The 15,114-nt window shown below is 40.0% G+C and overlaps 1 protein-coding gene across 1 annotated transcript in view; it reads left to right on the top strand.

The window, feature by feature from the left end:
- Window positions 1-15,114, top strand: part of ITGA8 (integrin subunit alpha 8) — a 170,508-nt gene that overhangs the window by 49,974 nt on the left and 105,420 nt on the right. The window contains exons 9-11 of the mRNA XM_045857952.1: window positions 1,314-1,357; window positions 2,783-2,839; window positions 5,200-5,252. Of these exons, the coding sequence (XP_045713908.1) occupies window positions 1,314-1,357; window positions 2,783-2,839; window positions 5,200-5,252 (154 nt within the window). The remainder of the gene's footprint in view (window positions 1-1,313; window positions 1,358-2,782; window positions 2,840-5,199; window positions 5,253-15,114) is intronic.

The raw sequence follows: 15,114 nt of genomic DNA, 5'->3' as shown, positions 1-15,114 counted from the left end.
TTTGCACTTGCTCCCTCTGACTAGAACATACTTCTCCCAGAGCTCCATGGTATTCACTTCCCCACTTTCTTCAGTCTTTGCTCACGTGTCACCTTCTCTGCAAGTCATCCCCTGGCTACCCTAATACATCACATTCCAGCTCCAGCACTCTCTGTACCGTTGGACTGCTTTGTTTCCTCCACCATAGTTACCTGCTTCAAACATACCATTTCACTGGCTCTGGTTTTTTAAGTGACCAACTCTTCCAACTGGAGTATTAGTTCCATGAGAGCAGGGAATTTTGTATTTCACTGTGTATCCTGTATGTATGTCTGTAAATATTTGTTGATTGAATGAATTAATTTACTACTGGAAAGTCCAACATCTAGTCCCAAACGAATCTCCTCTGACTATTAATGCTACCAGTGTGGCCATCCATCTTTGCTAATGTTGAGCACAGCAAGTAGTGTTAATGCTGGAATTTGTGCTCTACTTTTAGGGGCAGGAGTGGGGGAAGGAAAATTTAAATGGAAAGGGACTATATTCCAGGCCCCTCTTTTTGAAATTAAACTAAAATTTTAACATCCCTGAGTCAGATAATAGTTTGATTTATAGAAATGACAGCTGGAAAGATCTTTGATAATCAGAGATTCCACCTCCCACACATTGCAGGTCACTGGAAAAAAAAAAGGTTCAATGGCTCATCCCAAGTGTACGACAGTGCAAAGGGCCCAAAACACTCCTTTGTGAATGTAGAGCCAGCTCTCTCTGTGCCTTGGAACACCTGCCCCCTTTCCATAGTCCTGTTCTGTATCTCTGTCATTGAAGCTTCCTTTCTTGGCTGCCACGTTGCCGCCTACTTCTTCTGCCAACAAACAGTTTCAGGGGGCAGACTCATATTATCTATGATATATGGCCTTTTCTTAGATAACCAAAATTGTTTTAACATTTTAGTGTGACAGGAACTGTTAAGTTTTTATACTAGTACAAAAGATATCACCACAGCGAAAGCTGGAAAGATCAGGGAAAGAGGCTTAACCTACAACTCACACGCAGAGCTGAGAAGCCAGGCTTATGGTCTAGGGGCAGAGACACATGGAGACAGTGGCAGAGACTGGTTACTCTCAAAGTGGAACATCAGGTCTTCTGTTTTCTGTTGTCTGCAGCAGAAGCAAAATCCAGTACATGCAAAACCATGACTGCAAACATCCTGCTCTCTGCACGATGTATTTATTTAAGAAATACTGTCTTTAACTGAGTTGTTGTGTAGCTATAAAAAGAAATTATATATAAAATTCACCTTCTAAATGACAATTTTTTTTTTTTATCACCAGAACTGGTTGCTGGAGTTCCAAGAGGAGCACAGAATTTTGGATATGTGAGTAGTAAGGATACATTACAGAATATTTTCTTGTGTATACAACTTTTAAATCTTTTAAAATGCCCTTCAATAGCAAGCCCCTCTGATCCGTGCTTGTTTTGTTTGTAAAAAGGAGGCCAGATCTTTTGTTCTGATCTATGTGCAGAATCGGCTGCATAACTGGTGGGACCCAGGGTGAGGGAACGCAGGGCGGCTTGTTCAAAATTATTAAGAATTTCAGGACATGGTAGCTGGGCATGAAAGCAAGGGTGGGGCCCATCTGACCTTGGGTCCCTGTGTGACCATGCAGGTCACACACCCATGGAGCCTGCCTGATCCTTGTGTGTAATCTAGAGATAGTTGTAGAGGACCCCACTGTTGATATAATCAACATTTTAATGCATTATGTAGCAGCAATAATAAAGTCAATTGTTATTTCACTAGTGCATGAGTTTTCTTAGGGCTGCCATCACAAATGACCATAAATGGGGTAGCTTAAAACAGCATAAATTTACTCTCTCAAGGGGCCTGAAATTAAGGTGTCTGCAGGGCCACACTTCCTCCTGTGCATCTAGGGGAGAATTCTTCTTGTCTCCTGAGCTTCAGGTGGCTCCCGCCTCTCCTTGGCAAGCAGTGACTTAACTCCCATCTCTGTGTCAGTCTTCACATGGTTTTCTCCCATCCGTATCTATGTGTGCCCACTCCTTTTCATATAAGGACACTAGTCATTAGCTATAGGGCCTGCCCCAAATCCAGGAGGATTTTATCTTGAGATCCTTAATTTACTTCATCTACAAAGAGTCTACTTCCAAATAGCAGCATGAATTTTTGGGGAATGCTAGTCAGATCCATTATAACTAGTTACTACAAAATTAAGAAAAGGAAATAAATAGACCTTATAAAAATAAAGACTTTTTAAATGAAAATATCTAAAATAATGTTTATTTTAAAAAAGTCCACTAAACTTGTAATATTTGTAGATTTGGGGTGGGCTGAATAAAATTACAAGGAATAATTTTGCTACATGAATATGGTCTTAAAATTTCATTTTTTGCAAAGAGGCATAATCTCCAATTTCTCATAATAGCATGAATCTATACAAAAGTCCTAATTAGATCAATTCACCAACCATCAGATCAATTGCTCTCAAGAAATATTCAAAGGAAGCAAAATTTGAATTCAGTGTTCTTAAATTCAAATCTTATTTCTCCACTTCAGAGTAGTAATATGCATTTTGTCTGAAAGGACCCCTAGAGTTAACCATAAACAAAAAGTTCAGTGGGATTTTTTAAAGATCATTCTTATGGGCTAAACTTGTATTTTACATAAAGCTAATCATTTATCACTCTTCTCCAAAATTTAAAAATGATTTAAGTTATAATTAAATTTTTTTCTTTAATTCTATTTTGAATGATGTAACCTATCTAATTTCTATGATTGCAGGTTTCAATCATTAACTCTACAGATATGACTTCTATTCAGAATTTCACTGGTGAACAGGTGAGGACATTTTAATATCAAATAATGTCACCTGGTACTAATAGCATGTAGTAATTTTTATACCATTTATTCTTTTATAAGATAAATATTTACTGAGCACCTACTATGATCTGGAAGCTTCCCTAGGCACTGGAAATATAGCCACACATCCGACAGATGAGAACCCAGTTCTTGTGCAGCAGTGTGGGGGAGGCAGGTGGCTGGGGTGGGGGGCAGCAGTTAATTAACAAACAGGTAAATGTCCATGATAATTTCAGATTGCGATAAATTATATAAAGACAGAGTATGATCCTTAAAAGCCAAAATGCTGCTGGGATTTGAGAGCAACCCTGTTCTATGGCAGCCTTGCATGTAGTGCCTGGTTGTGAGTTCTGGGCACCCACCTTCCATCTGAGAGGACACGGGCTTCTCAGATGTCCCCCTGTACTGGGCAGAGCCAGTGATCCTGGGCTCTGCTCCCTTCCTCACAGGGGGCAAGCGCTCCTTACCACTCACTGGCTGAGGGCTTGGTAAGCATGGGCCAATTGCCTGAAAACAGGCTGCTGTCATTCTCCTGATGTTACATGCCCCATAGTCGCACTTCAACCAACATCCTGCCTTTTCCTGGGTCTTGGGACCTGTTGAAAGCTGCCATATGTCTTTAAAACAGTGAATGAATTTGGTGCTGCCATCTGAGGCAGCCCGTCATGAGTCACACTACTAGTTTCTCTGGGCATCCAATGCTTCCTCCCAACTCTACCAACCCAGGTAACTAAGTGTCTAGCAAGACTCACAATTGAATTTGGCCAAGTCACATCTTGGCCTTCTGCATTATGGTATAAAATGCTGAAATGCTCAACTCTTAGCTAGAGAATTGGAATAATATATTTGTCATGCAGTTACGATTAATAGAGTTTTTCAACGAACACAGAGCATTTGTGACATCCCCCTCCCCCCCAGATTGGGGCTTCAGTCTATCCATTACTCTGCAGTTTTCAACAAAGCATTTAACAAGTTTGTCATGACACCCATGAGGCACATATGGAGAAATAAGGCTGGGATGATAGTGCAGTTGGCTGGGTTTATGAATTTTGAACATCTCTTCCCAAGTGGTGATCATTAATGGCTTAATGAAAATCTGGCAGAGTTTCTCCTTTGCCCAGATTTGTTTTACAGTTTACATTTGTTTTACATTAGAAGTTCCTTAAACACTGTTAAATTTGGCTTTTCTAAAACTTCTCATCCTTAACATCACCTAGTTTTGCAATCCTGAAGCTGAGAACTTACTGCTTAAATGATGATATTCCTCTGGGTGAAGGGCACACAACACCAGCCAGGAATTAAAGTGTTACTGTAAACATTTGGAATAGAGAAAAGAGGGGGGAGAATCTAACTCTTGTGACACTTGTTCAGTCCTGTATTCGTTCCCTTGCCAGAAAGTACCTGGCACCTGGCATCTACTTTGAGTTAGAGGAACCCTGGTCAGGCGGTGCAGGTAGAAGAGTGAACGACACACACCAGCATCTTTGCCTTCTGTGGAGCACGCTCTGAGTGGGCTGCACGCTGACTGAGTTAGTAGGCGATGTGCTACTGAGTCAGCAAAAGCACTGGATGGCAGAATATGGCAATAAAAATATCCTGACAAGCTGAAACTATGGGCCAAATCTGAAAAGACTATAAATCTTGAAAGCATAGGTTGAAAAGGGAAACCTATGAGCTAGAATGGGGGGAGATTATGGCACACTAGTTACACTCAGAAAAGACTTAGGAGCCTTACTTGACAATAAGTACAATATGAATTGATACTGAGATGCAGTTCCCCCCAAATTAAAGCCTTTGTTATTCTTCATTGATATGAAAAGCCCAAAGCAGAGTGTAAATACTACTCGAGAAGAGTGTTGGTGTGCCCATGGGGTCATGGGGTACCAGCTTCCGTTTGGTATCCCATGCCGTGTCTCTAAGAAAAAGGGGCCAGGATGGTTCACCAGCTAAAAATATTTCCATAGGAGATCCCATATAGCAGTGGAATTCAATTTATTCTGTGAGGCTCAAGACTGCAAAACTCGGTAGGATTAAGGACTAGAAGTTACAGAAGGGCCAATTTTAGTAAAGAATATTCTAATAATTGAGTCCATAAATTGAATGGGCTGATGGTTGAACATTTTCAAAGGGTGTCCAAGTGGCTATCAGGGGTGTTGGGGGAAAATGATGCATTGGGTCAGGGGTTAGACTAAATGACTCCAAGACTGCCCACGTCCAACAGTCTGTGAAATTAAATGCAGAAATGTGCTGCAATGAAATTAATCTTTCAGGGATTGAGACATGACTATAAAAATGCTTTCTGAATGTAAAGTATGTCATCTCATGGTTTTCCTTTGCAGATGGCATCTTACTTTGGATATACAGTTGCAATATCAGATGTTAACAGTGATGGGTAAGTCAATAAGAACTTCCTCACTCACCATGTATTATACTCATCCACAAAAATGTTATATTTTTCCCCTTCATGAAATACATCCTTCCATATCTCCTTGACAAGATAGAGGCTCTCTTGTTTTAACTTTTTTTTTTTTTGGTTCAGGGCAAGAGGATGTATCTCCTAAAGAATTCTTTGTCATCCTAGTTTATGCTTGAGATTTTCCACATCTGCTACTTCTAGGAAAGAACTATTTTACTTAGTTTTATCTTTAATTTTTATGAATTCACTAGTCCTTGACCATTCAAAATCCATAGCCTTTAAAGAGTTTGCTCATCTGTCTCTTTCCACCCTTTAGCAAGTTATACATTCAAGCTATAACTTCAGCAAGTTATATTTTTACATAAAAATATTTTTCTCTCTTTTTTAAAAATAGTTTTTTCTCTTGACATTGCTTTAACTGACAGACTAGTAACACCATGGAGGAGATGAAATAATCATGTTATTTTTCAGATTATGGCAGTAAATTAAAGCTGAGCTTGAGCCAAACAACATGATAAATAATGTTTAAGTTATTACTTCAAAAATAATTATTAAGTATCTCTTTGGTTCACTAAAAGCACTTGCCAGATAAGACAAATGATCAAGTAAGAAAATCAATAAGTTGAGATGAACATCATGATTACCTATCCAATTAATCTTGTTGGAGCGCCTACTATGTGCCAGGCATTGTTCTCAGTGCTCAGAATAAGTGGTGAATGGAGCTTGCATTTTTGCAGAAGGCAGATATTTGAAGAATACGACTGTGCTCCAGGATCTGGCCTAAGCTCTTTAGATTCATCATTGACACACATTAGCTGTGACCTTTGTGTAGCTAGAAATGTTCTTTAGACATTATGTGGTGGCTTAGGACTGGAGATGCATTTGGTAATTTTTGTACCTTTTGGAAAATATCTTTTCATTATTTTGTCATTGAACATATATTTCTTGAGCATCTACCACACACTAGCACTGTTCTAGCTGCTGGGATGTATCAGAGAACAAAATCAAAACCTCTACCCTCATCAAGTTTATACTTGAGTTGGGGGGTGTGGAAGCTAATGGCAAAAAATAAACAAGTCAAGTAAGTGTGTGTTAGATCACGATGAACACTATGCAGAAAATCAGTAGAAGGGCTAAAAGCAACCGAAATGTCCTTCCGTAGGCGAATGTGTAGATAAACTGTTACACCCAGACAATGGGATATTACTTAATGCTGAAAAGAAATGAGCTGTCAAGTCATGAAAAGACATGGAGGGAACTTAAATGCCCATTGTTAAGTGAACGAGGTCACTCTGAAAGTCTACATCGTGTATGGCTCCAACTGTATGACAATCCGGAAAAGGCAAAACTGTGAGATGGTAACAGGGTTGGTGGTCACCAGGAACTAGCGGGAAAGCAGGGATGAACAGCAGAGCACAGAGGGTTTTTAGGGCAGTGAAACTGTTCTGTGTGATAACTACACAAGTGGATCTGTGTCATTGTACATCGGTCAGGATGCATAGAATGCCCAACACCAAGAGCGAGCCCTGTTGCACACTGTGGACTTGGGTACTTACGATGCATCAGTGCAGGTTCATTGATTGTGACACGTGTCCCTTTTTGGTGGGGATGTTGACAAAGGGGTGGCCATGCCTGCAGGGTGGCAAGGGGTATGTGGAAACTCTCTGTGTGTTCTACTTAATTTTGTTTGCACCTAAAACTGCTCTAAAAATAAAGTCTATTAATCACACTTATAAAAAGAAAAACAAGGGCATAGGGAATATTGGGGGGGGGGATGTGATTTTAAATCAGGTGGATAGGGAAGGCCTGGGTGTTAAAGTTACAGCTGAGGAAAGACCTGAAGGGGGTAAGGGGACAAGCACTATGATTAGGGGGGAAGAGTGTTCAAATTCCCGGAGGCAGGACCTCAAAGATGAGGGGGGAGGGGCCGGGCGTGAAGGTCTGTGAGCAGGGCATTTACTCTCCACTCCTTTACACAGCACCTCCCTGGCTCTGCCGCGAGCAGAACGGGTCTGTTTCCAAGAAGGACACCTCATCTCATGAGCCACTGATGGTGCTGAGTGAGGCAGGGGCTTGCCCCAACTTCAGTCTTAGCAGGCATGCTCCGTCTGTTGGGTCTCGGGGGCTGGAGGCCTCCTGGCAGCTCATGGCCAGAAGCCAGGCGAGGCAGCACAGAGGCGTGGGGCAGAGCAACAGCGGGGGCGGGAGTAGAAGTGGCTGCACTCTGGATAGACTTCAAAGGTCTGTTGGAATGGAAGCAGTGATTTAAAATTAAATTGCTTCAACCTTCAGCTGTCTGAGTTGTGAAAAGAAAGTGACAATTAGGATGACCATTCACAATTTCCAACCTGTATAAACTGTATTTGTTATCAGAGCCTTTTTGTAATTTAGAAAGCAAATGGCTGAAGAAGAACTTGAGTCTAAAACATGGAGTATTGTCCATTCTTCAAGGAAAGCACAAGGTCCCACCGTGGCCTTTAGGGTGTGGTGCAGACACATCTCTCTGAACAGAGGGTGACTCCACAAGCACAAGGGCTTCTCCCCGGGAGTTGCACAGCACTTGGTGGGACACAGATGAACTCAGCATGAGTGCTTCATACTGCACCGACCAGTACATCCACTACCTTTATACTGCTATTTTAAAAAAAGTGAAGTGCCCCTCAATTCTTGGTGTGTCCATAATTGACTATTTTTAATTATTCACTTGCTATGTAAATGCAGGGTCCTGTTGTAAGGGAGTGTGCTGTAAAAGCCCCTGAGAGCCCTTCATCTGAAACAGAGACGGACAACCCAGGTGAAGTCTGAGCTTACAATAAGGAAGACATAATCTGCCGTCATCTCTGCGGCACCTGTATTTCTGGAATAATCATTTGATATTGTCGGCTTTCAAACAGACACAAATAGGAAACGCGTGGCAGCTGGTGTTTCTGGGTTTCTACTGGATCCCAGGATGGGCGTCGGAAAGCCACTAGGAGCAGTGAGAGCCAGTGGCCTCAGCTCCCGGGATGGCTCTCATCCTCAGGGAAGGTCGGGAACAACCTGTTGGGCAGAGACATGAACCTGCAGTGCCCCAGAGACCTTGGCAGAACAAGACAAGAAGGGCAGCAAGTCACGTGTGTCCATGATTTCTGAGGCCCTGCGATGGCTCCGTGCAGACACATGTGGCCTCGTTTTGAGAGGTGCTTTGCCGTTCTCTTTCCTGACCAGATTTCCAGCAGAGATCCGAGGCCACAGAAGGTTTATAGCAAACAGGAATCCTTATCTCAAAGTTTTCCTGGACATTATCTATACATTTGGTCTCCTCAGTTTGTTAGCAGTTTCAAATGCAGAAAACTCTTCCCCAAAACTGTTGTGGAAACTAATACTGCTACTAAGCTACACAATTTTTATCACGTATGATTAGCAGACAGTTTTTTCCTCTCTGTGCCTTCCAGGGTAACATGTCTAACAACAGCAGACCATCTGTACTACAGTCCAGTGAAACGATCTAAAATTCACTCACGAGGAAACTGAGGCTGGAAGTTCAGTGAAGTGCAGGTCACACACTAAGTAGGGAAATAGCTTAATTAGTTGCTGGACCTTCTGCTAATTTACCCAACTTTTTTTTTTTCACTATCTACAGAGAACTTGTTAAGCCCTATAAAATATAATTTCAGTCTTCAAGGTTTTATAATCTACATCAGGAATTTTTGATCAAATAAGTGAGTAAAATGATGGCATGACTCTCACTTTTAAAAGATGGGAAATGGGATAAATTAGTATAATGGTCACTGAAGAAACCCAATAACTTCTTTTAGTTTTATTTTTTCAAATAAAATTATATATGTTTAGGGTGTAAAACATGAAGTTTTGGTATAAATATACACACCAAAATGACCACTGTGTTCAAGCTAACCAACATTGACCAACGTGATCCATCTGTATCCACCCCACGATGTGATCTGTGTGGGGGGTGGGGTAAGAGAGCACCAAGGATCTGCTCTCTCAGCAAATTTCCAGGATACAACACAGTAGCATTGACTACAGCCTCATGCTGCCCATCAGATCCCTTGACTTACTCACCCTACACAACTGTTACTTAGTATCCGTGGCCAGCTTCTCCCCATTCCCCCACTTCTCCACCCCTGGTAACCACCAGCCTACTTTCTATGAATGAAAGGTTTTTAGATTCCATTATATACACACACATAGTTTTATCTATCTACCTATATATACCTATATATACGTATACATAAACATATAGATGTAGTCTGTGTACATCTATGTGCATAGATATAAGGTGTACACATACATATAGATTCCAGTAACATTAAATAAAGGTTGTGGTAGAAGAATAAAATCTATGTTTTAAATGTTTTACTCTATATTGGCTATTGATTAAAAAACCTACACTTCTATTTATTAAGTGCACATTTTAATAATTTCCATTATTTTTATAAGCAAGGTCTTCTACTTTATAAAAATATAAAGTCATAATTTCAAAGTCATATCACCAAAGAACTTTAAAGTTGTATTTAATTGTGCTAAAAATAACTGACTGGTGATTTTAGACAATTCAATTGTAAATGGTTCTTAAGGCCATGGCATATATGCAAATTCAGTTTGTTTCATTATATTGAAAATGGTCATACTAATCTTCTACATTTTACTGAGTCATTGGTTATCATTCATAAATAATTTTACAGAGTCTATAATTCCTACAACTTAAAAAAAATTACAAAGCCCTTCTAGCTTTTCTAGAATTTATCAGTTATTAAGGAAGCATCAGTGAGCATTTGTCACTTAGCAGAGTTTAGTACTAAATTTAAGATTTAATTCCCATTTTTTACCCAAATTCATACCATATATTCAGGGCTGGGCAAAAGTAGGTTTACAGTTGTATACATGGAAAATAAAGCAAACTCTGTTCCCTGTACTCAAAACTGTAAACTTAACCTTTGCCCCACTCTTTCATCGTTCATCTCATACCTTTCCTTTTAAACCCTGGACCGGAGTGGATGCTGTGCAGGGACTTGGATTAGGAGTAAGAGCGTCACAGATAGTTGGTTGTTCATGATTCAGAAGTTAGGACTCTCGCGTTTCATGTGATTGAACTAGACTTTCCTTCCTCCAGCTGAGAGATGATGAGGCACTATTGTGAATGAGCTTATGCAGTGAGCACTCTTCCACAGCCCATGTCATCTTTTCTGTCCATTGTACAACCAAAGAGAGGTCCCCACAGGTGCTCCAAGGGCTCAGCATCAAAGGGAAGAATGACTGTGGCATTAATTAATGTGATCAAATAAGTAAATTGTTGAGAATGTCCCCCCACAAGTTTTTTAATCCTTACCTGAGGATATGTTTTTATTGATTTTAGAGAGAGAGGAAGGGAGGGAGGGAGAGGAAGAGAGAGAAAGAAACATCAATATGAGAGAAAAACATCAATCAGTTGCCTCCTGTAAGCACCCTAACGGGAGATAGAACCTGCAACTTAGGTATGTGCCCTGATTGGAAAGCGAACCCATAAACTTTTGGTGTGTGGGACGATGCCCGACCAACTGAGCCACCTGGCCAGGCCCAGCCCCCATTTTTTAAATCTAAAATAGTCTCCAGGTATATATGTGGATTCCAAGAGTTCAGACCAAACAGTTGTGGGCATGCTGGTTGTGGTTGATATTGTCAGGCCTGTGACTGTTTTGAAAATGTAAACAAAGCTGGTGAAATTAACTTCAGTTTAGTTATCTTAAAATAGCCAGAGCTACAAATCCTTTCAATGTAAACTCTGTTAGGGATTTCTGGATAAACTTAACAACAAATGGAGATGGTATTTTTCATCTTGAGCCCAAGCAAGCAAATCTGTTTTTTTTCTAATGGCTTTTGAAACTTATAGTATTTACACTATTTCAGAAATTCACAGAATTACAGCTTAAGCCATTGGACTGTTTCTAGCATCTGAATGGCTAAAGGGAAAGACATTTAAAGAGATTCCTAGCAGCTTAGGCAACTTGAGAGCATTTTAGAAAATATTTATTTGGAAGAAAACAGCTCTGGGTAACTACGTTTTGGTGCTAGATTTAGCCCAAGTGTGGTTTCTCATACAGGAGAGATCATTATGATTCAAATAAGTAGGAAATCTAGAAAACTAAGAGATTATAAGTTAAATTGATCTGTAATATAATTGATAAGCCATATTAGTTCTGGCCCACCATGAAAGAATTCAGTTGACTAGATATCAACTATGGTATACAGTCTCTTCAACACATTAACACCATTTGGCTGCAGAAAACTTGAATTCGGGTTTTTCGTATTGAATATTCTCATTGGTGGGTTCCCTCACCCTCTCATAATCATTATTTATGCTGTGCTTTTCAGGAACATGTTTATAATGTTTCTAGAGCAAACAGCATGTGAAGGATGAATAATTGAGCTTTACATGGTATTATTATCAGAGTGGATTTAGACATAAAGAAGAGACACAAATTAAACCTGTGTTAAGGCTATACAGAGATTTAAAGAAAACTGCTTAAACATTAGACATGTTAAAAAAGTAAAATTTAGCACATATATCCTACTTTTATAAAATGCCTCCATGTAATCTTAGATCTCATCCAAACCACCAATGTGACCCAAACAGACAGAGAATATAGTTTTTAGTGAAAACCTGATCACTTTTTCTTCATATGTGTATGTACACATGCATACATACAGTTGTGTGATAGGCTAGGTGCCATCCTAAGAGAATATATACAGTAACAGGCTGGGTTATATGTATTAAACACTTGCTTTATCAGAAGGTCAATGAAAAACATCGTTACCAATAACTATTTTAAAACTTTAGACTTGAATTGGATATATTCAGAAAGAGGATTTAACAAATAAATTTTCAAACAACCGAAATAGCTCACATAGCCTCCTGCCGTGGTTTTCAATGACTTTTTTGTTTGTGGTCCATAGTGAGAAATACATTTGACATTGCAGCCCAGAATGCACACACACACAATTGAAACAAAAGTTTCAATGAACAGCCTCTACCCTTATGTGTAATTCACTCACTTCCATATTTTCTATTATATTAATTTCATTTAAAAAATTGCTTATTAAGACCCATTAAATTGATTTCACAATCCACTAATAAACAGCAAATCGAGATTTAACAATAGCAGCCTAAACAACAATATATACTGTGGCTCTTAAGTGGTATCACTTCACAGAAAAACTATTGGCACTTAGTGCAAAATGTTCTACAAGGCCGCATTGTACCAATTGAATTCAAGACAGTTACTGTCTCTCAACCCTAGGAGGACACAATTATAAATTAAGACCAAATGTCTTTTTTTTTGGCATTTAGAACATTTGGAAGACAATATCTATTTAGAAACACGTACTTCTAAGAAAATAAATCAGTGCTGTCACAGTACTCCAAGAATCCAAAGATTTCTTGGACTTGCTGCTCTTTCACAATGACAGGTCAAACATTTTCTCACTTCTGGAACCAGGGGCTGGCGGTGAGAAACCAGTGAGTGACTGACTGTGGCAGGCCCAGGTCATGTTCATACCCCCAGGGAACAATTATCTGACTTTTTCCTTCTTTACAGAATGAGAAAATGCACCATCCCCCAGTCTCTGTGATAGGGAGGCAGTGCTTGTAGGTGTTTTTGAACTACAAGGCAGCAACAGTCACAATTTGGTGTTTAACCAATGGCTCTGCATACCGGCCATAGTAGTAACAGAGAGAGAGAGACAACCAGGTTCCTTCGAAGGAAGGCCAGGGGCTACGATGGCCCCATTCCCTGCTCCCCTTTCTGCCCGGTGCACTACAGTATCACAAGCAAAGGCAATATTTTTTTAAGTAAATGTATCTGGAACATTAAAAAAAGTTTTACCTAATATAGCAATCCAACTTATGTTTTGGAATCGGAGGCCAAAGTAAGAGCTATTCTGTTGGCTTGCCTTTCAGTCCCCCCTCCCTTCCTACAGGTTTGTGGAGTCCCAGCTCAAGGTGTTTTCCATCCATGTGTGACTTCCTCTGCTATGGGCAGACCGTGACAGCCTGTTCTAGAAGTCCCTGAGGCCCCACACTATCCCAGTGTTAGGTCTCACCTTTCTCTGGCTCCTAGAGGCAAGAGATGGAAAACGAGAATGCATTTTGCTTGTTTAACAGGAACGCTTTCTGTTTCTATTGCTAAAGGGTAAAATACTGTGTATCCCCATCAATGGCTAGCCCAATGTCTCCATCGTACCTACCATTTATTAAACACCATCATATAACCTGTGTGTGTGTGTGCACATTTGGAGGGAGAGAATAACAGACAAACAGAGATGTTAAGTGATGCAGGTAATGAAGTAGCCTATTTCTATCTTATCCACATTTTAGAGGTGATGTGACTTGTTCAATATGACACAGCTAGTTATTAACAGCCAGATTTTAAATCTAGGTTAGTATGATGCCAGAACTCATGCTATACTCATGTTATCATTGCTCAACGTAGTTTTGCAATTATCATCTTTGTTTAATCAACTTTAGGTTTTTAGAGCAGAGTTGGGTTTATAGAAAAGTTGAGCAGGAAGTCCAGGGAGTTCACACACACTCCCTCTCCCCTCTGCCCTCGGTGTTCCTGTTAACGGCAGTTGGTACACTTGTTACAGTCGATGAACCCATGTTGGTACAGTATTAGCTAAATAGTTGAGGGTTCACTCTGTGTTGTACATTCTGTGGGTTTTGCCAGATGCCTAAGTCATGGGTCCACATACAGTATCAGAAACAACAGTTTTGTTGCCGTAAACTTGTCTTCTGCTCCACCTACTCATCCTTCAGCTCACCCATTCCCTGCCAACTACTGGTCTTTCTACTGGCTCTGTAATTTTGCCTTTTACAAAATGTCATAAACTTAGAATCACACAGACTGGCTTCTTTCACTTAATAATATACAGTTCCTCTGTGTTGTTCTGTGGCTTGATAGTTCATTTCTTCTTATTGCTGAAAATTATTCCATTGTATGATGCACCAGTGTCTGTTTATCTGTTCACTTATTGAAGGGTGTCTTAGCTGCTTCCAGTTTTGGGCAATTGTAGGTTTTAGTGTGGACATGTTTTCTCAACTTCTGTGGGTAACTACGTAGGAGAGCAATTATGGGTTCATATGGTAGACCTATGCTTAGCTTGTTAAGAAACTGCCAGGATGTCTTCCAAAGTGGCTGTGCTGTTTTCCATTTCAACCGGCAATGAATGAGAGTGTCTAATGCGCCACATGCTCACCAGCATTTGGTGCTGTCAGCATTGGTCTGGACGTAACAGTTTGTTTAGCCATTGACCTGTTGAAAGACCTCTTGGCTGCTTCCAAGTTTCTGTAATTATGAATAAAACTAAACAGTCATGTGCAGGTTTCTGTGTGGACATGTTTTCAACTCGTGTTGGTAAATATTAAGGCATGCAGTTGCTGGATCATGTGGTGTGAGTGCTTCATTTTATAAGGAACTGCCAAACTGTCTTCCAAAGTAGCCGTACCATTCTGTATTCTCACCAGTAATGAGTGAGAGTTCCTGTTGCTCTACACCTGCGTCGGCATTTGGTGTTGTCAGTGTTTTGGGTTTTGGCCATTCTGATAGGTGTGTAGTGGTATCTCACTGTTGTTTTAATTTCCAGTTCTCTAATGACATGTGATACTAAGCGTCTTTTCAAATGCACGTTCACCATCTGTATATCCCCTTTGATGAGGTGTCTATTCAGATCTTTTGCCTGATTTTAATGGGTTGTTTTCCTATTGTTTGTATTATATGACCATCTGTTATTGATTTTATATAATAATAACATATAGGGTTATACATAACAGTATTATATTTTATGTTATTGTTATATATTA

Source organism: Phyllostomus hastatus, unplaced genomic scaffold, assembly GCF_019186645.2.
Source record: "Phyllostomus hastatus isolate PE091 unplaced genomic scaffold, TTU_PhHast_1.1 phas_scaffold_1674, whole genome shotgun sequence".
Lineage (NCBI taxonomy): Eukaryota > Metazoa > Chordata > Mammalia > Chiroptera > Phyllostomidae > Phyllostomus > Phyllostomus hastatus.
Note: the sequence above shows the minus strand (reverse complement) of the source record. Positions and strands in the feature narration are given on the sequence as shown.